At 37.7% G+C, this 21,029-nt stretch overlaps 3 protein-coding genes across 3 annotated transcripts; 1 reads left to right on the top strand and 2 right to left on the bottom strand.

Moving 5' to 3' along the window:
- Nucleotides 1–2,007: 2,007 nt before the first annotated feature.
- On the top strand, nucleotides 2,008–9,861 carry LOC106095474 (GTP-binding protein 1). Its single transcript, XM_059369514.1, has 8 exons — nucleotides 2,008–2,174; nucleotides 7,104–7,547; nucleotides 7,606–7,786; nucleotides 7,872–8,035; nucleotides 8,164–8,342; nucleotides 8,402–8,786; nucleotides 8,857–9,167; nucleotides 9,227–9,861. Exons 2-8 carry the CDS (start codon nucleotides 7,295–7,297, stop codon nucleotides 9,776–9,778), a joined length of 2,025 nt encoding a protein of 674 aa, XP_059225497.1. The 5' UTR covers nucleotides 2,008–2,174; nucleotides 7,104–7,294; the 3' UTR covers nucleotides 9,779–9,861.
- Nucleotides 9,862–15,843: 5,982 nt separating this feature from the next.
- LOC106091343 (protein NCBP2AS2 homolog) lies at nucleotides 15,844–16,274 on the bottom strand. The gene is made up of 2 exons (XM_013257838.2): nucleotides 16,102–16,274; nucleotides 15,844–16,034 (listed from the first exon to the last, which is right to left on the bottom strand). Exons 1-2 carry the CDS (start codon nucleotides 16,272–16,274, stop codon nucleotides 15,953–15,955), a joined length of 255 nt encoding a protein of 84 aa, XP_013113292.1. The 3' UTR covers nucleotides 15,844–15,952.
- LOC106091335 (mediator of RNA polymerase II transcription subunit 9) lies at nucleotides 16,188–17,974 on the bottom strand. Its single transcript, XM_013257827.2, has 3 exons — nucleotides 17,711–17,974; nucleotides 17,411–17,474; nucleotides 16,188–16,477 (listed from the first exon to the last, which is right to left on the bottom strand). The coding sequence occupies exons 1-3, from the start codon at nucleotides 17,902–17,904 to the stop codon at nucleotides 16,313–16,315; spliced, it is 423 nt and encodes a 140-aa protein (XP_013113281.1). The 5' UTR covers nucleotides 17,905–17,974; the 3' UTR covers nucleotides 16,188–16,312.
- Nucleotides 17,975–21,029: the final 3,055 nt, after the last annotated feature.

Below are 21,029 nucleotides of genomic sequence, written 5' to 3'. Positions count from 1 at the left end.
TATAGAACGCTTTAAACCTGTGGTAGGATGTTGCGCTTGGGGTTATATAAGCCTAACATCAATCGACTATTGCCTTGTCCGACTATAATCCCATGGTACGAAAAGACTTCAATGTACACCACGAGTGCTAACATTTTATTCTAGGCAATAAGGAGAGGTGCATAGCTTTGGCAGTGTAAGAAGTTAGATTCTAAGGCCTACAAGCGAAGCATTATCTCATGCTTCGTCTTAAGACCATGGAGAGAGTTGTTGTAGCAGTTTGTTGTGTCTATCTTTCGTCTGCTGGATTCTGTTGAGTGTCAAGATTCAGGAACTCTGCGACTAAGATGGGATGCGTCCAGAGGTATCTGGGTCTGGGTCGAGTAGGTCTGGCTGGGCAGTTAAACAAGTGACGTGTATCGTTTGGTCCCTGGTCACAATCGGTACATACATCTTGCACGTCGGCATCAATCCTTGCTCTGTAGGAGTTGAGGCGATTGCATCTGCCGGAACGTAATTGAGCCAGAACTACTCTAGTATGCCGGGGGAGGTCAATTTCCAGTAGCTATTTACCGCATCTGTTACCGTTTCTGCATGAATGTCTTGACCATGCACTGCTATGTTCCTATTAGCACGCTTACACCAAATGTCGGTCGGTTTACAGTACTCTTCATGTTGTGGTCGGCTACATCGAAGGGAATTTGGGTGTAGGCGACTTATCTTTGGCGGCCTTCTTGAACATAGAAGGGACTTTTAATAACCACCAAGAGGATAACCGCGCTAAACTCACGTGGGGTGGTGCAGTGCGTTGCAGGTGGTGAAAGCAATGGGACCGAGTATTTTTTGAAACATGACATCTAGGATATCTAGGGGCAAGGATATCTATTGGAGCATTTCTTATGCTGATGCCGGGCTTACGCGACTAACCGACACCGGCGCTGAAGTGGGGACACAATATCAGACATGAACCAACTCAGAAGCGTGGTATGGAAAACAATAGGGTTTTTTTAAGTAGCACTGAATTTCTGACATATATTCTTTTTCGAGGTTACTTTTTTGTAATTGCAAATGCAAATTTTTCCCGATTACTGGCTTAGGTGTATTAACATAGTGGCATGGGGCGGATTAACATCCGCACACTGTTTTCAATCTAACCTAGTATTTAGGGAAGCCTCTTGTGAAGATAGTCAATGCTTGTCATCTGGTGGTAGCCTTAGATGGGATCTGTAGCATTCTGCAATGTATCTGGTACACTCCTACGGTCCACACTGGAACTACGTCAGCCAATCGCCTTATAGGTTGTCAATAGGATTATTATTTTCATTCTCCAAGTGCTACCGCCCAAAGATTTGAGGACCTTGTTATTTATTCTTGTCTTATTGCAGACCGCAGTAGGATGGACTGATATCAAAAAATGTTTGCCAAGGGAATCCCCCAGAATCAGTCGCCTATTGCATAAGACTTCAAGTAGTTTTTAAGACTTCAAGTAGTATTTAAGACTTCAAGTTGTTTTTATGAATTCAAGTGGTTTCATACCAGCTCGCCTTACGACTGAGATAAATAAGTGCTAAGAAACAGCAAGAATTTTCAAATTGCACAGCAGAGCGACTAATTTTCACGCCATTTCCGCACATCGAGATTTCATAACGTGCCATAGGAAGGTTTTTGTGGATCTTGACCCCCCGAAGTCATTCGATACTGTTAGCCATGCCATGACGTCAGCGAAATGGTCCTAGATTGCTGCTCTAGAAAATCTGCTAAAATTCACTTGATTTTACAGAGCGAAATAGGTGATTTCGAAGATTTAGCGAACGAATCGAGTAGCAAAATGTTAGTGATCTTGTCTGCTAATCGATAATTTTGCCAGTTATATGTTTTTCCATGCTCACTACAAATTTTAAACTTTTCAAGCAATCTTAAAATTTTAATGAAAACAGACCTATTGTTATGTTTGTATAATCAAAATGAAAATCGATTTTTGATCAATGAAACTACTTTATCGATAGTACCATCCTTAGTTTGACAACTCTATGCGACGTCAAATTGTCAGTGTAAACGACGATATACAAAAGAAAAAGGACAACATTTAGCTAAACAAATATTTTTCTTCAATTCAAAAGGGTTCCCTACATTCTCCTCAATTGGGTAGTACTTTCCGAGAAGGAATTCTAGGGAATTAATTTGCCAATATCGAGGTAAGTGGGATTGAAAATTGTGAGTATATTACGAGTGCACTTCGTTGCCCTCTTTCCATATATGTTAATGAAAGGGGAAAGGAGGTACGTACATAGACGTTGATTTGCACCTGGGATTCGAGTTTTCAACTAATTCAAAGAATAATAATATAGGGATACTATACTGCAACACCAGGGCCTCTAATGTTTCACTTTTTTCTTAGCAGGCAGGTATTTATGCCTTTCACTTTCCTTGGTGCACCCTACCTTTGTTAGTCCATAGTAGTATAATACTACATACTCTACGTATATATTTTTATATGTATGTACATACATGCACACTCTACTAGTATCTGCGCGTCTATTCCGATTCGTGGGGAATTTGTTTCTTCTGTTTTGTTTCATTTTCGTCTTCCGATGTTGTTGATGATTTTTTGTTTATTTTTACCAACAACAAATCTCCCGCACTAATTGAAATCGGTCGTTGTTGCTCATTTCTTTCTATTTCATAACATTTGTTTGGGACAGTGTTGGAAAGAAAGAATAAGGGGGGTAATTGGTGGGGGTCGAGTTTGGGATAATGGGACAAAAACGCTACACTGATCAAAAATCCCATTCAATACAAGCAATCAGTGGTGCAGTCTGACTTATGATAATGTTGATGTGTAACGCTTTTGGATTCAACGTCATTTACAGACGTGGCGTGGCAATCATTAACAGATAGAGAATGTAAACTGAACAGCGATATGACTACATATCAGAAGCTAAAATAAACGTTAAGAGTGTGATTATAAGCTCCAGCAAGAATTCGTAAAAAATGTACAACGGTTTTACAATATTTTTTCAGCTGAAGTTCATTGCATGGAAAACTGTTATTTTAAATTAAAGCTAACGTGAAAAAGCTTTTAATGGCCCAAATTATTGTGGGAGTATATGACTTGAAACTTGGATTTTCCGGAGTGCAGTAAAAGTAAAACAAATATAAATTTTCCTTCTAATTTGTCACAATTTGTGTACAACCGTAGGGCCTTAGCTTTTGAATTAATAGAATAGCCACATTGGTATGTGGAAGTATCGATCCTTGTCAAGCTCCATAGGTAAGCAAGCTCGTTTCTGTCTGATAGCCGCAGGAACATTAAGGCTTTTGGTTATAAATGGGCCCAATATCCCGCCCAGTTATATCGATCACAGGCACCCAGTATTTTAGCAAGAGCCGTTGCCGCCCGGCCTCTCACTGAGACTCTCCACTCGACATTGCTTATTATCCACGACTGGAATTCCAGCTACCGGTAGGTCTGAGCTTTTCGTGATGACGATGAGTTCCTACTCGTGTGATGCTCATAGTCATCCCTTGTCGGGCTGGGGTTGTAGGCTCGTACTTGCATATGGTAATAGTGATCTTTGGAAAGCTCCCTTTTGGGAACAAGCTTGTTCTGGTGCATAGCCTGGCCTGGAGGCCATTTTTACATGGCATAGCATGCGTGTAATAACTTCGTTCGGACTTGGCTAAAAAAGAAGGTCACATTTTCAGACAGCACTCATTCATATGTGGGAAGTTTTTCCCTGTTCCTTATTGGAATGTTCGTTGGAAAAGTTTCAAAATTGGGGGGCTGTCTCCTAACTTTTGGGTCTAAATTCAATCAAATTCCTACTGTATTCTCAATTATGCTGCATTTTGATTCTGGTTGAGGCACTCCGCCAGGCTAAACTTTCTCTAACCAGCAATTGATTTTGTGTTACCACAAGATTGTAAACAAAATTTCGCTTAATTTGTTTAACTAATCGCCCGGAATAAGGGAATTTGGAATAGTGAATTGTGTTAGTATCTTCTACAAAAGTTCCAGGTATAAAACACACATGTAGGCAGGGATGACAACTTAGTGCCCTGGCACGGGATAGCTTTGAGTACCGTACAGGCTGGAACATTGAGGTCCGATCTGTGTGGTGTTCATTGCTGTCACGAGATGCAGCTAAGCTTCTCGTGACAGCAATGAAGCTATCGGCGCGTCCGTCCACAGATTGCGAATAGTGGAGTTCCCTGTACGAAGTAGCTTCAATGGCAGTCGCGGACAATCAGCGGTATCGAGCGGAGAGTCTCAGGGCTCTGGCGGCACTAGCTCTTGCACAAATACTAAGTGCACATGATGCTCGATATGACAAGGCGAGTTGTTGGCGCCCTTAAATAACCAATGGTCACCTTGTTCCTAGGGTGAGCTTGCTCATCTCCATATGAAAATGTGGCTACAACAACAACTTAGTGCTTTTCGCACCAGAATTGGTGCCGAAATGGTATCACCTAGTGCCTAACGAGTGGACGCTTTTTGCATTTCTAGTTAGTACTTTTTACCCTTTTTGAGGATATTAGGTTCTTGCTGTCAAAGGGAACATTTTACTAGCCCTATTTCATTTAACATAAAATTTCACACAAATATTGCTTAAGGAATGAAGAAACTTCTCTCATGGCTTAAATGGCTGAGAAAACTCCAAAACTGTCGCCAGTATTAATGAGAGGAAAACCACTGCTGAACGTTCTTGAAGGTTCTACCCGCTATTTGAACCTAGGCGTTCTGAAGGTTAACTAGTACTAAAGTTCCCATGAACTTTCCATTAAGGAACAGGGGATACTTCTCTCATAACAATGGGTGCAGTCCGTTTAAAAATTTAAGCTCAATGATAAGGGGCCTCCTTTTTGATGCCTAGTCCACGGCACAGGATAGCTGTGAGCACCACAGAGGCGCGAAAACACTGAGGCTCGATCTATGCCATGTCCATTGCTGTGACGAGAGGCTTAGCTGCGAGCTACCGAGCTCGTCCACAAGTTGCGGATAGTGGAATGCTCCACGGAGTAGCTACAACGGCAGTCACGGACAATCAGCGGTATCGAGCGGAGATTCTCAGTGGGAGGTCGGGCGGCACCGGCTCTTGCACAAATACTGAGTGCCTATGATGCTCGGTATGACAAGTTATTGGTGCCTTTAAATAACCAATGGCCACCATGTTCCCGCGATGATCAGTCCTTTGGACCGGAACGAGCTTGCTCATCTGCAGGAGCTTGAGGATCGCCATCTCCACATAAAAATGTGGCTACAATAACAAATGTAGCAAGTATTAGTAAGCGGGTTAACCACCGCTGAAAATTTTGTTGATTTTCTCGCTGCGATTTGAACCCAAGCGCCCCGCGTCATAGGCAAACATGCTAACCTCTGCGCCACGGTGGCCTCCGTTCTGATGGGTTTACCAGGTTTAAGTGGCAGTCTGTCATCAGACTCACTTAGACGTTATCGTCCATTGCGAAACCACAAGAACAGGATAAGGAAGATGCCTTCTAGTTCCTACCGTTCAACCACCCAGATCGCTTTAAAAAGCTCAACAACTTGGGAATGTTCACATCCGCTACATCATACAAGTTCTCAAAGAAATGATAACCTAAAGTGGAACACCTTCTGACTGCCAGTGTGGGACACACACAGCAGACGTTCTATAGTCTCTTCTTCCTCGACGTCCTTTAAGCTTCTGAAAAATTCGTTACTTGCAACATTCTTCAGTCGGTCTGCATGTTTTCAGTGACCTGTCATGAAGGATACAATGACACTGAGAGGTCTGTTCTAACCAGCGACAGACAGACCATAGTAGAAGTCGTTGTGTAAAATTTCATCCAATTCGAATAAAATTGCGCCCTTAAGGGGCTCAAGAAGTAAAATAGGGAGGTCGGTTTATGTGGGAGCTGTATCAGGCTATCGACCGAATCAGACATGTATGTTGAAGTTCATGAGAGAAGTCGTACAAAATTTCAGCCAAATCGGAAAATAATTGCGACCTCTAGATGCTCAAGAAGCATCGGTTTATATGGCAGCTATATCAATTTACGGACCAATTAAAACAATACTTGGCACAGTTGTTGGAAGTCAGCACAAAACACCTCTTGCAACATTTCAGTCAAATCGGATAAGAATTGTGGCGTTCTCTAGTGGCTCAAGAAGTCAAGATTCAAGATCGGTTTATATGGCAGCTATACCAGGTTATGAACCGATTTGAACCGTACATAGCACAGTTGTTGGCAGCCATAACAAAACACCTCGAGCAAAATTTCAGTCAAATCGGATTAGAATTGCCCCCTATGGAGGCTGAAAAAGTCAAGACCCCAGATCGGTTTGTATGACAGCTATATAAGGTTATGAACCGATTTGAACCACACTTAACACAGTTGTTGAAAATCATAAAAAAATACCTCATGCAAATCGGATAAGAATTGCGCCCTCTAGTGACTCAAGAAGTCAAGATTCAAGATCGGTTTATAGGGCAGCTATATCAAAACATGGGCCGATATGGTCCATTTACAATCCCAACCGACCTAATAAGAAGTATTCGTGCAAAAATTCAAGCGGCTAGCTTTACTCCTTCGAAAGTAGGCGTGCTTTCGACAGACAGACGGACGGACAGATGGACGGACATGGCTAGATCGTCTTAAAATGACATGACGATCAAGAACATATATACTTTATGGGTTCTCAGAGGAATATTTCGAGGAGTTACAAACAGAATGACGAAATTAGTCCACCCCCCATCCTATGGTGGAGGGTATAAAAACAACTTCTCAACTTCATACATTCCACATTTGCGCTCATGAGTTATCGCACTCTTGTGGCAAAGGAAATTTCTCTTCCGTATAACTTGCAGCAAACCACCAAACCAATATACCAAAATATAAAGACTTTTATTGCATTTTTATACAAACAATTGCATCATCCAAACACAATTTCATCATATAAAGAAGCAATTGTGCTGGCAAGCTGGTTGCTAGTAGTGAGGGTTGTGAACAAGTCTATAAAAGCCCCATTCAACTTGTACAACATTTTCAGTTCAAAGATGACTTACAAAGCTTCTAAAACGGCCGCAACTAATTTTTACAAGCATTTCTTTAAAATAAGAATAAAATAAATTTACTTTTAGTTTGTAGCAAGGGAACAGCCACCTTATTTCTTTGTGCCCGTTTGCTGTGTGGTGTTTATTGGCATCGTATTCCTGGAAAATAGGAGATGTTTGACAGTGCACTGCAAGATCAGAAATTCTTTAGGCGAAAGTAAATCTCAATTGCAAGAAATTACTGCTACCTGATTACGTTGAAGTAGTGTGGCATCAGCATGAAACCGGCTATAGGAAATAGTATGAGCAGTGGTGGTGTAGGTGATGGTGGCGGCGGAGCTCTATCAGCTGCGACGGCCAATGTGTGTTTTCCGGATATCGAACAACCTCGCATCGATTACTCAAGCATAAGAGGCAAAAAGGTTTTGGTATCGCCCACCGAGGAACAATTTGAGCTGCTAAAGAAGCGTTTGGAGGAACGCACAGAAGATAGCCGTGGAGAAACCATATATGAAATTGGAGTGGGAGAAGGTTGGTTGGATCTAAGGATTACCTTATAAATGTGAATATACAATGCTCTAAATATTAGATGGTGGCGACAGTGGCTTGGACGAGGAGGAATATCAGGCAGCTGTAGCAACCCTACAATCATTGGCCACAACCATTGATGCTGATATGGTATTGTTGAGGCAACGCAAAGTTGAGAAGGGTATGACAGGGCAATATTTAATACGCAAGCGTGTGGATACTTCGGATTTTATGGAAATTAGGTATGCAAACAACATTTAAATATTCCTATCAATGTATGAGAGTGAAAGTGAAAAAATGTGATTTAAAAAAAAAATCCCATTTTAGAGTTGCTGTCGTTGGTAATGTAGATGCTGGTAAATCTACTTTGCTGGGCGTTTTAACACATGGAGATCTGGATAATGGTCGTGGTCATGCGCGCCAACGTTTATTTAGACATAAGCACGAAATGGAAAGCGGCCGTACCAGCTCGGTGGGAAATGACATATTAGGTAAGTGTGTGCTGAAAAAACCTTCGTTTTCTGTGAGCTGATGGGGCTACACTCCACCATTCACATAGTAAGGCGTACTAAAATTCTATTAAAATTGAAACCCCCCAATAACTTTTGTCTTTCATCAGGTTTTGATAGTGTTGGCAATGTTGTTAATAAACCAGATCATGGAACTTTGGATTGGGTTAAGATTTGTGAGAAGTCTGCCAAGGTGATAACATTCATTGATCTGGCGGGTCATGAGCGCTATTTGAAAACTACTGTTTTTGGTATGACTGGACATGCTCCTGATTTTGGCATGCTAATGGTAGGTATTGTTACTGAAAACAAAAATCAATTCATGATAAACATTCCATCACTTTTCAGATTGGAGCCAATGCCGGTATTGTTGGCATGACGAAAGAACATTTGGGCCTAGCTTTGGCTCTGTCGGTACCTGTGTTCGTGGTGGTTACCAAAATCGATATGTGTCCTCCGAATGTCCTACAAGACAATCTTAAATTACTGTTTAAAATTTTAAAATCCCAAGGTTGCCGAAAAGTCCCTGTAATGGTTAAGACGCCCGATGAGGTTGTGCTTAGTGCCACCAATTTTGTTTCTGAACGGTTGTGTCCCATCTTCCAAGTATCGAATGTTACTGGGGAAAATTTGAATTTACTTAAGATGTTTCTAAACCTACTAACAACACGCATGTCTGGCCAAGACACCTCTCCTGCCGAGTTTCAAATCGATGATACCTACTCGGTGCCGGGTAAGTTTTTGGAATGGAATACACATGTACATAGATGGCTAATAGGAATATGTTTTTTCTAAAACCCAAGGTGTCGGTACTGTGGTCTCTGGCACTTGCCTGCAAGGTCTCATAAAATTGAATGACACTCTCATGTTGGGACCAGATCCTTTGGGAAATTTCATGCCCATAGCAGTGAAAAGCATTCATCGCAAACGCATGAATGTGAAAGAAGTAAGGGGTGGTCAAACTGCTAGTTTTGCTTTGAAGAAAATCAAAAGATCTCAAATTCGTAAAGGCATGGTCATGGTAAGTCCCGAGTTGAAGCCACAAGCCTGCTGGGAGTTTGAAGGTGAAATTCTTGTTCTACATCATCCCACAACCATATCATCACGCTACCAAGTAAGTTGTGGGGAAAAAAGCAAAAATCAAATATGCTCAAACCTTTTATTTTTTCTCAGGCCATGGTGCATTGCGGCAGCATACGCCAGACAGCGTCCATTGTAAATATGTCCAAGGAATGTCTGCGGACAGGCGATAAGGCTCATGTTAAGTTTAGATTTATCAAACATCCGGAATATATTAGGCCAGGCCAAAGAATGGTATTCCGAGAGGGACGAACGAAAGCTGTTGGCAATGTGCTAAAGCCCATAACGAATTCGCAAGCGGCTCAAAATCGTCCTAAGCCAAATAAAATGCAATCTCGGACCCAAGGTCAGGGAAGTTCGCAACACAATACAACGCCGCAAAATCAAAACCAAAATCCAAATGTACAAGCGGCGATGACGGTGGCAGCACACACAGCTAATAAAACCGCCTCTGACGACTTGAAATCCCACAAATCTGAGGGCGTCCTAGAGGTGACAATGGATAAACGGGACACTCGTTTGAATACCAAACGCAACAACAAACGGGTCAATGGAACCTCAGCAGTAGCTACGTCCAATGAAGCAATGTCGTCACAAAACTCTGGCACCACTGCTAACCCCCAAATGGCTGGAAAAGTTCAGTAAAGCAAGAAAAAAAAATCTATCGTTTGCCAGCAATTTAGAGCAATAAGTCGCAAAAGCAAGAGGCAAAAAAATATCTTGAAAAAGTAATCCAAATTTTAACACGCAACTATGAATTGCTATGACGAATGTACAAATCAAACACTTACGTTTTAACCATCATCAAAGAATACTACTCTATTTTGCTACGTATTGTAATGGTAACTTTAACCCAGAAGTGAAACGAAGTGGAAAACCCGATGAGCCCGATTTACATGTAACATATTCGAATTGATTTTTAAGCCCAACGGTATAGTTATTACCTTCATCCTCCTTTAACTTCATTTCATGAAGCTCGAGAGCCATAAGAAATTGAATTTAATTTGGCTTATTTTATTTCTTTCAGCTGATACGTATATATAAATTTTTTTCGGTTTTCTTTGTTCAATATTGAGTTAGATTTTCTTTTTGTTTATTATTGCATTGATCTGAATTGGCGAAAGTTTAAGAATGTAATGATTTGGAGATGAGTTTAAAAGTTTTTGAAAAAAACCACAAATAAAAACCAATAATTAAAAAAAAAAATACATTGAAAAGTGTTGTGCTAGATTCGAAATCAAATGGAATCATGGGCATTTGGGAATTCTAATACGATTTTTTTTTGAAAATCAAATTTTGACGAAATTTCCTATGAAAATCAAATTTTGACGAAATTTCCTATGAAAATCAAATTTTGACGAAATTTCCTATGAAAATCAAATTTTGACGAAATTTTCCATAAAAACCAAATTTCGACGAAATTTTCCATGAAAATCAAATTTCGACGAAATTTTCTATGAAAATCAAATATCGACGAAATTTTTTATGAAAATCAAATTTTGACGAAATTAGCATGAAAATCAAATCTCGACGATTTTCTGTGGATATCAAATTTTGAAGTTTTCGATGAATATCAAATTTCGGCTAAATTTTCTTTGAAAATCAAATTTCGACGAAATTTTCCATAAAAATCTAATTGCGACGAAATTTTCTATAAAAATAAATTTTTAAGAAGTTTTCGATGATTATCAAATTTTGACGAAATTTTCGATGAATATCAAATCGACAAAATTTTCGATCAATATATCAAATTTCGACAAAATTTCTATGAAAATCAAGTTTGGACGAAATTTTCTATGAAAATCAAATTTCGGCGAAATTTTCTATGGATATCAAATTTCGGCGACATTTTCTATGAAAATCAAATTTCGACGAAATTTTTTATGAAAATCAAATTTTGGCGAAATTTTCTATGAAAATCAAATTTTAACGAAATTTTCTATGAAAATCAAATTTCGGCGAAATTTTCTATGGATATCAAATTTCGGCGAAATTTTCTATGAAAATTAAATTTCAACGAAATTTTCTATGAAAATAATATTTAAACGAAATTTTCTATGAAAATCAAATTTTGATGAAATTTTCCATGAAAATCAAATTTCGACAAAATTTTCTATGAAAATAAAATTTTGACAAAATTTTCCATGAAAATATAATTTCGACGAAATTTTCTTTGAAATCAAATTTCGACAAAATTTCTATGAAAATCAAGTTTTGACGGAAGATTCTATGAAAATAAAATTTTGACTAAATTTTCTATGGATATCAAATTTCGGCGACATTTTCTATGAAAATCAAATTTGGACGAAATTTTCCATGAAAATCAAATTTCGGTCAAATTTTCTATAAAAACTAAATTTCAGCGAAATTTTCTATAAAAATAAAATTTCAACGAAATTTTCTATGAAAATCAAAATTTGACGAAATTTTCCATGAAAATCAAATTTCGACGAAATTTTCTGTTAAAATCAAATTTCGACAAAATTTCTATGAAAATCAAGTTTGGACGAAATTTTCTATGAAAATTAAATATCAACGAAATTTTCTATGAAAATAAAATTTCAACGAAATTTTCTATGAAAATCAAATTTTGACGAAATATTCTATGAAAATCAAATTTTGACGAAATTTTCTGTTAATATCAAATTTTGACGAAATTTTATATAAAAATAAAATTTCGACGAAATTTTCTATGAATATTAAGTTTTAACGAAATTTTCAATGTAAATCGATTTTGACGAATTTTTCTAAGTAAATCAAATTTTGACAAAATTTTTTAAGAAAATAAAATGTTGACGAAATTTTTTATGAAAATCAAATTTTTACGAAATTTATTATAAAAATCATATTTTGACGAAAATTTCTAAAAAATAAAATATCGACGAAATTTTCTATGAAAATCAAATTTCAACAAAATTTTCTATGAAAATCAAATTTCGACAACATTTTCTATAAAAATTAAATTATTTCGAAATTTTCTATGAGTATTAAATTTCGGCGAAATTTTCTTTGAAAATTAAATTTTGAGGAAATTTTCTGTGAATATTAAATTTTAACAAAATGTTTATGAATATTAAATTTCAAGGAAACTTTCTATGTAAATCGATGTTGACGAATTTTTGTAAGTTAATGAAATTCTGACGAAATTTTCTGAGTAAATCAAATGTTGGCGAAACTTTCTTTTTTTTCTATGAAATTTTAACGAAATTTCGGCGAAAATTTCTATGAAAATCAAATTTCGACAAAAATTTCTGCGAAAATCCAATTTCGACAAAATTTGCTGTGAAAATAAAATTTCGACAAAATTTTCCATGAAATCAAATTTCGGCGAAATTTTCTATGGAAATCAAAATTTTGACGAAATTTTCGATAAATTTCAAATTTTGACGAAATTTTCGATAAACATCAAATCGACAAAATTTTCGATCTATATATAAAATTTCTATGCAAATCAAATTTTAACGAAATTTTCTATGAAATCAAATTACGACGAAATTTTCTATGGAAATCAAATTTTGGCGGAATTTTCTATGAAAGTAAAATTTCAACGAAATTTTCTATGATAATCAAATTTCGGCGAATTTTTCTATGAAAATCAAATTTTGACGAAATTTTATATGAATATTAAACTTTAACGAAATTTATTATGAAAATCGATTTTGACAAATTTTTCTAAGTATATCAAATTTTGAAAAAATTTTCCAAACAAATCAAATTTTGACGAAATTTTCCATCAAAATCAAATTTTAACGAATTTTTCTATAAAAATCAAATTTCGGCGGAATTTTCTATGAAAATCAAATTTCGGCGAATTTTTCTATGAAAAATCCATTTTGCCGAATTTTTCTAAGAAAATCAAATTTTATATTTTAATAAAGAATGTTGACAAAATTTTCTATGAAAATTTAATTTTGACAAAATTTTCTATGAAAATAAAATTTTGACGAAATTTTCTCCGACTTTTCTGTTAAAATCAAAGTTCGACGAAATTTTCTATAAAAATCAAAATTTTCCGCAATTTTCTATGAATATTAAATTTCGGAAAATTTTCATAGAGAAAATCAAATTTGCACAAAATTTTCTATGAAAATCAAATTTTGGCGAAATTTTCTATGGAAATCAAAATTTCGACGAACTATTTTAAATATCAAATTTTGACGAAATTTCAACGAAAAGCAAATTTCGGAAAATTTGCTAGAATCACATTTTGACGAAATTTTCTTTAAAAATCAAGTTTCAACGAAAAAAATAAAAATTAAATTTTTTCAAAATTTTGAAGTAATTTTCATAAAAATCAAGTTTTGACGAAAATCAGTCCACTCTAATACCACAGGAAAAAAGAAGGAAGGATATCTTCGAACCAATTAGATCGCATGGAAAGCTCAATAATTTGCGAATGCTTATATACACCAACTTAGACTAGACTTCAAAGAAATAAGTTCCAAAAAAATTAATGCTTCTGTATACCAGTGGTGGCTTCCCCGTATCCGCCCAAACATCTAGTGCGAAAATCGTTATTTGCAACATATACATAGTAATCAGAAAGCTTTCTCGATAGAATCATCTTCGGCAAGGGCTGCCGCCTCAGAGTACGTGTTCGTCTTTTTTCGTCATAGGAGAAGCACATCCCGGAGTATCTTCTTCTCACGCTTCTGGTGATTGCCGGGATTGAAAAGAAGCCCAGACCCTGGTTCTGGTCGGTTTGCCAGAACCGTCTCCATGATCGGTCGGTTTCGGTGAGGTGTAACCGGGTAGTGGGTACATTTCCGACCTTACACTGGCCTTACGTCAGTCCGGGAGTAAAGTCACACTGAATATTTCGCAAGGAGCTGTGCGAATGTAGAAAGCAGTGTGTCACAAGCGTCGTCGGACTATGTGGCCCCCCGACCTCTCCCATGCGTCAATATAAGCTACAGCAGCATCCCAACGTCCAGCGTTCAATTTAAACGGAAGATCGACGAGATAGTGGATTTTATGAGTCGGAAGAACATATTGGTTGCAGCGATCCATGATACAAAGCTGACCAACACCTGCAGCTTGCACAGTTGTCACAGATACAATGTGCTACGTAAGGATCGCTAAAGGAATGAAGGTGGGGAATGGCCTTTGTGATACACCATTCCGTGCAGTATAGACCCATCTCGCCTGCGACTGGCGCTAGTGACCCCAAGATGGAGTACATGGGGATAGCCGTCAGGTCCGGTACTGCCGAGATAGAGCCATACAACGTGTACATAGCGCCGGTTGGTAGCTGGGACCTAGTTAATGGCCAAGCTTACAAGCCCGACACAAGTGGGCTACTGTCTGCACATAATCGTCTAGTTCTAGGAGGCTTTAATGCGCACCACATTTCATGACATTCTTCCCTAGGTAACAACCAGCGGCATTGCTTTGGCAGAGTAGATTGAAGGCTCCACGTTTTGCACGGTGAATCAGGATGTCCTCACAAGGATTAGGAGGAGGTGTAGCAGCTGGTCAGATATTTCCAATGGATCCCCTGATGTCCTGAGTGACGTATCCTGGACAGCCACCGTCTCTCAGACCACCTCCTCATAATTCTCATCATCGATCAACCACCCGACTGGGTTTCCTGGATCTGGAAACTCAACAGAATCAAGCAGACGAAAGATAGAACATAACACCCTGCTACAACAAAAACCATAACAGCTTATTAGGAGAGAAATAACTATGATCTCGACACATAGACCGGACTTGTGGAATATTTGCCAGGATACTGTAGTCAATATAGGCCTTAGTACACTCTCACCATTCACTGCATATGATGAGAATGACTTTTCCAGGAAAATCTGAGTAACTTTGGCATGACTGCGCTCCCGATAATAAATCTACTGAGATTAGACAATACCAACCAATTCTGATGTCTGCACTGTATGCAACGCTGGGCTTAATCTTTTTACATGGCCTGCAAAATAGTCCGAAAAAGTTTCCAGATTCCTGAGCACAGAGCTAGAGAGTACAGGCGAGTTAGAACAAGTTTTTTTATGCTAAAAGCTATGGTGGCGAGACCATCAGGAAAAAATTTTCAGCGGTGGTTTTCCCCTCCTCATGCTGGCAACATTTGTGAGGTACTATGCCGTGTAAAACTTCTCTCTAAAGAGGTGTCGCACTGCGGCACGCCGTTCGGACTCGGCTATAAAAAGGAGGCCCTTTATCATTGAGCTTCAACTTGAATCGGACTGCACTCATTGATATGTGAGAAGTTTGCCCCTGTTCCTTAGGGCAAAATTTGCATTTGCATTTGGCTACAAGCCATACAGGTTTAGATTTAGACACGGTCTTGGGAATTTTCATGACCCTAATTTATGACCATACTGTCATTCTAGACTTTCAAGATTTATGGCATTAATTTAACTTCCATATAGAGGCTTACCCATAGATTCCAGTTCTCTTGAATTATTCTAAGTTGTTCATAGTCTTCTAAGCTCATCTGGTTTACAATTCCGTGGAATATTTTTTGGAAATTTGATTTTCTTGGCCATTTGGTTGGGAATCTGCGACAGTCAATGGAAGTTATTAATTTCATAGAAAGTTTTTGCAAAAATCCAACCAATTGGTAACAATTTTGTGCTTTGAGAATGTATTGGAACCGAATGTTATATGGTTGTCTGAAAAGATTATTAAAAACTATTAAAAACATTTTTGGTAGATTTTGAAAATTTAATTTTTTATATTAATATTAAACTATTTTTAATTTTCTAACCAAAATATCGGATTTTTTGTATAACTTAATGTTTAGAAAATATACACAACTACAATGTTAAATTTTCATTACATGTAAATCAAAATAGAAACACACTATTAAAACTTTTTCTTTTTTAGCTCCTCTTTAACGCCTTCAATCTCCTGTTTAACGTTACTCTTGAAAAGATTCATAAAAGATCTGTTGACAAAAGAAAAGAAATGTAAAGGTTACTAAAATATAAAAAATGGGTTATTTTCATTCTTACTTGAAACGCTCGGGCGACATTTCATGCAGTTTCGTCTCATATGCTATGTCCTTTGCCTTATACATTAATGATACTACAATTTGAGCTGCTCTTCGCATTGGATAACTTTCGGCCATGCGGTTTATTAATTGCTCATTATTGGCCAAATAACGCATTAGTATACGAAACACCATATTTGAAAGAGATTATTGTTGGAATGAGAGTTGGGTCCCTAAAATTGTATATCCTTATATTTTCGTATCAATTGTTGTTTGAGTTTCAATTGGTTTCGTAATAATTCTAATTGCTGAAGCTGTTCCTCTTTGTTGTACTCAATGCCAGGTAACAATTTTACTTGGGCTCGTGCCGCTTCGAAACGTTTTTGAAGTTCCAAAATCTGTAATGGAAAATTTGATTGAATTGAATCGAAGAAAGAATACATATTTTAAAACTATAAATGAAAAAATAAAATTTAAATAAATAAATGACAAAAACGAAGGTGTATGCATCATTTTTTGAATGTCTCGGTGACGGGAACAACCTACTACGGATTAAACCTTAACACGAATATCAATCGAACTGATAGTCCGGTACGAACAACCGGCTGCTATGGGATTCGAACTGATAGTATTTTAGCAAAGCAAGGGATGGGCTTAGATGTCTTAAAGAGGATTTACGAATATAAATATATCGACGTTTACAAACAAGTAAACAGTTTTCAAATATGAAGACTAATTTTACTATTTTTACAGTAGGTAAGGAGGCAGTCTTTTAAAAAGGTTCAATTGAACAATTGTTGTCCATTGTGACACCACAGTAGTGTAAGACTAAAGCCTTTACTGGCAATCGAATCCACGACGCCCGCAATGGTTGTTAGTGTAGCCACATTTTGCATGTGGAGTTGGCGATCCGCGTCATACTCCTGATGTGAGCAAGCTCGTTCCGGTCCAAAGGACCGATCGCCGCAGGATGATGGTGGCCATTGGTTATTTAAAGACGCCAATAACTCGCCTTGTCATATCGAGCATCTTAGGCACTCAGTATTTGTGCAAGAGCCGATGCCACCCGGCCTTTCACTGAGACTATCCGCTCGATACCGCTGCTTGTCCCCGGCTGCTGTTGCTGTTACTCCGTGTGGAGCATTCCACTATGCGCAACCTGGGGACGCGTCCGGTAGCTCTTAACTGAGCTGTTCAAGGTAACAATGAACCTCACATAGATCGGAGCTCAAAGTAAAGTTTTAATCACTGTTTCAATCCTTGCAACACGTGATTAGGAATAAAAACAATTGAATTAGATACAAACTTCATTTACAAGAATACATAATTACCTTTTGACTGCACTCCTGGGATTCACGTTGTTTCGCCGAATTGTCTTTGGGATCCTTTTCTACACTGCAAATGTAAAAGAAAGAATTTTAAAAAATTATATAATTTTGTGTGAAAAACCACAATTACTATGTGCAATTTAACGATTATTTGCTTCTAATAAAACTAAGACGTCAATCCCAGTGCGACGACGTATGTAAAAATATAAATCACAGTCATACGAATGTTGTGTGAACAGAAGACACCGTATTATTTATTTTTGTGTTTTGTTTTGACAACAAAGACTGGCCGTCGAACCTTACCAGCGAATAATATTATATATAGCAGGCAGAATCTCAATGTCAAGACTCGAAGCTGTCAACGTTTTGGCACTATTAGAGGCAGATGCCGGATTGTTATTTGCTGTTTGACTGGAATTTGTTGTGTTTTGGATTAGACCATCTGCAGTTAATATGGGCTTTTTATCGACTGGTTCACAGTTTGGTGATAAATCCATAATAATATTTACTTAATTTTATTGTTCTTTATTAATTACTATAATTTTATAAATTAAAGCACACTTTAATACTAACACTTTGTTCCGAGACCGTGTTTTGCGTACGCCGCAACACCTTTCTTCTTTAGTTAGTGGTATCACGCAAGATATCAGCTGATATGTGGGGTTCAATACTAATGGGTGTTTTACACGTATTGATAGCTCGTTCAAATTCAAGGGTGATTAATATAGGTGGCAGAATTCACTAATAGAAGGTTAGGTCACTTGCGAAAACATTAATGATGTCAAATCTGCCTATTAAAAATGTCATCAAATAGGAGAAAACGTAAACAAAGAAGGAATCTAAAAAGAGAGCAAATCGACGTTTTCAATGCAAAGTACTGCAAAAATTAAAAAAATTGTATGTCGGCTGATCGCTCGGCTTTACCACTTCTATAGGTGGTTTTACTGAAAATAGCCGGCCAGTTTGACGGTATTAAGATGTCAGTTCTGTGTTTAAAAACAGCAAACCACACCATTTTTTTGCAGGTTATCTTTGTTTGTGTTTCTCTTACGCCCATTTTACCTGTACACGTACACACACAAGCGCAAGTTTCTTTGGTTATGTTGAGAACAATGACATTTTTGAAATGACATCTTGATGACGAGTAGGCGGATTCTGCCATATGATTTGTGGTTGTTGTATAAATGGGACCACCGATAATTGCTTCGCCATGTGTTCGATGCTGCAAATTGTTGCTGAGAAAAAATCTTCTGCAAAAATTTGATAGCTTTCAATTACCAAGATTTTTGAACTCTCCCGCTCTCTTCTGCTGGCAAACAAAGTACGCGGGGCTGTTATCGCAGTTATCGCAGAGACCGTCCAAATTATCGTCTTGTGGATAGATATCCACCGCCCAGAAGCCTTAAGGTAGATCTACATGATCTAGAGCTTGAGGTTCAGCGCTACAAGAGAGAACCTCTAGATCAAGCGGTATATCAAGCAGGTCTAGACAACATTCATGCAGATACGGTAGCATATGCGGTAAATGGCTACCGAGTGAATGTAGTCCTTGGAGAACGACCGTCTCCCATTGCACCTTAAGAAATTGACCTCCCCCGGCAAACCAGAGTAGTTCTGGCTCAATCAACTCATACAGAGCAAGGATTGATGCCGACGTGCAAGATGTATGCCCCGATTGCAACCAGGGACCGCACGATACACGTCACCTGTTTAACAACCTAGCTAGTCCCATTCGACTCAGACCCAGATCCCTGTGGACGTACCCCAACTTAGTCGCAGAGTTCCTGAGTCGTGACACTCAACAGAATCAAGCAGACGAAAGATAGGACACAACAAACTTCTGCAACAACATCAACAACTAATAGAAGGTTAGGTCACTTGCAAAACATAAAGTGGATAGGCACCATGAACATCACTAAGGATGTCAAATCTGCCGATTAAAAATGTCATCAAATAGGAGAAATTGTAAACAAAGAATAAATGTAAAAAGAGAACAAGTTGACATCCTCAATGCAAAGTACTGCCAAAAATTAAAAAATGTATGTCAGCTGATCGCTTGGCTTAACCTTATTCAGTGAATCCACGATTTTATATATGATTATTATCAATCTCAAAAGTAGTAATCACAGTAGTATTTGAGCTACAAGGCATTTCACGCGATCTCGGCACCCGCCATCGTATTACCCAGTACCTGATATACTCGGAGTTGCTGACTCGACTGGTTTCTTTCGGTTACGTTCGTTCCCATTCTTATGTTTCTTTGACAACTGTGTATTCACCTCAACCTGCTTTCACAGTTGGCAACACTTATATTTTGGTTAATTTAAAATTTGTAACAAACTTTGTCGCTATCATGACATGATAGATCATTATTACTACCATTAATAAATATGCAAACATTTTGAAAATATCCATTTCACATTTTTAATTGTGGAATTTAGCATTACAATAAAATAAAAAAAATGTGTTAGATGTAGGTGCTTTAATGTATGTGATATATTAATGAGTTTTATTTTTTAGTTAGAGTGCTAATTAAAAGCTGCTAATATATCCTCCATAAAAATATAATATTTGTTCGCATAAAAAATATTTAGAAGAAACGACGAAACGTGAAAAATGTGATAATTTTTGGCCTCTGCACATATGTGTACACGGATACAAGAAACTCATAGTAATTCAATTTAATCTTATAAATCATGATAAATAAATTAGTTAATTAAACAGTAAACTTTTTGAACATCTAATGCGAATGTATGTTAAAGAAAACATGCTAATTATCATTAATTAGTATTCAATCAAGGATTAAAGAATTAAATTGTCAATCGGAAAGTTTGATAGTGTCGAATGTGGTTAAAAGAGAAAAATGTTCCACTGGCTTTATTTTATTAAATGCTTTTGATATGAGTTCAATTGCGTCTTCTTTCAAGCTTCAACTTTCTTTCAATTTTCGGAAATCATTGAAAGCATGCTGAGAACGAGGCATATAATTTATCTGAGCCCAAAGCTATAAAATGTGTTTGGTGCGACCTTTAGATTTAAATTTGCTTGGCGTGATTAGACGCCATCTCGTAGTTAGGAATATTCAAAGTTTGTAGTCACAAGGTATCCGACTATATTCAGACTTAGGCTTGCTGGAATTTTGTGTGCCTCAACGAGTTATAGACCTGTTTTTCCCTACATTCATGGGACCAAATATGAATAAAGATATACAAATTCGAAAAAAATCTCCCACTGTCCTCCGGGAGAAAATACGAGCATTGTGGAAGCTGATGGAATAAAACATTCCAGCCCACCGCAAAATTGCTGGACACAAATCTGGTCCAATTGATGCCTTTGTATGGTATGCGTGGAGCAGCAGCGACGTAATGTTCAACAGAGGCTTTTGAAAGAATGGAGTCTGTTGGCTGAATAAGAATACAACATTTCTTGGGTTGGGCAATTTAAAACGTTAAGTCCCTCTGGCCAAGCAAAAACTCAAGATTATTTCGAGTGGCGGGGAATGAGGTGGTCTAAGTGCCGGATTTAGTGATCCCTATTCTGTTTGAGCTTTTTGATAGGGTGGATTGTTTCAATGATATCCGCGCGAGTGAGGAGTAGACTAACGCCGTGCTACAGGACGTAA

Source organism: Stomoxys calcitrans, chromosome 5, assembly GCF_963082655.1.
Source record: "Stomoxys calcitrans chromosome 5, idStoCalc2.1, whole genome shotgun sequence".
Lineage (NCBI taxonomy): Eukaryota > Metazoa > Arthropoda > Insecta > Diptera > Muscidae > Stomoxys > Stomoxys calcitrans.
Note: the sequence above shows the minus strand (reverse complement) of the source record. Positions and strands in the feature narration are given on the sequence as shown.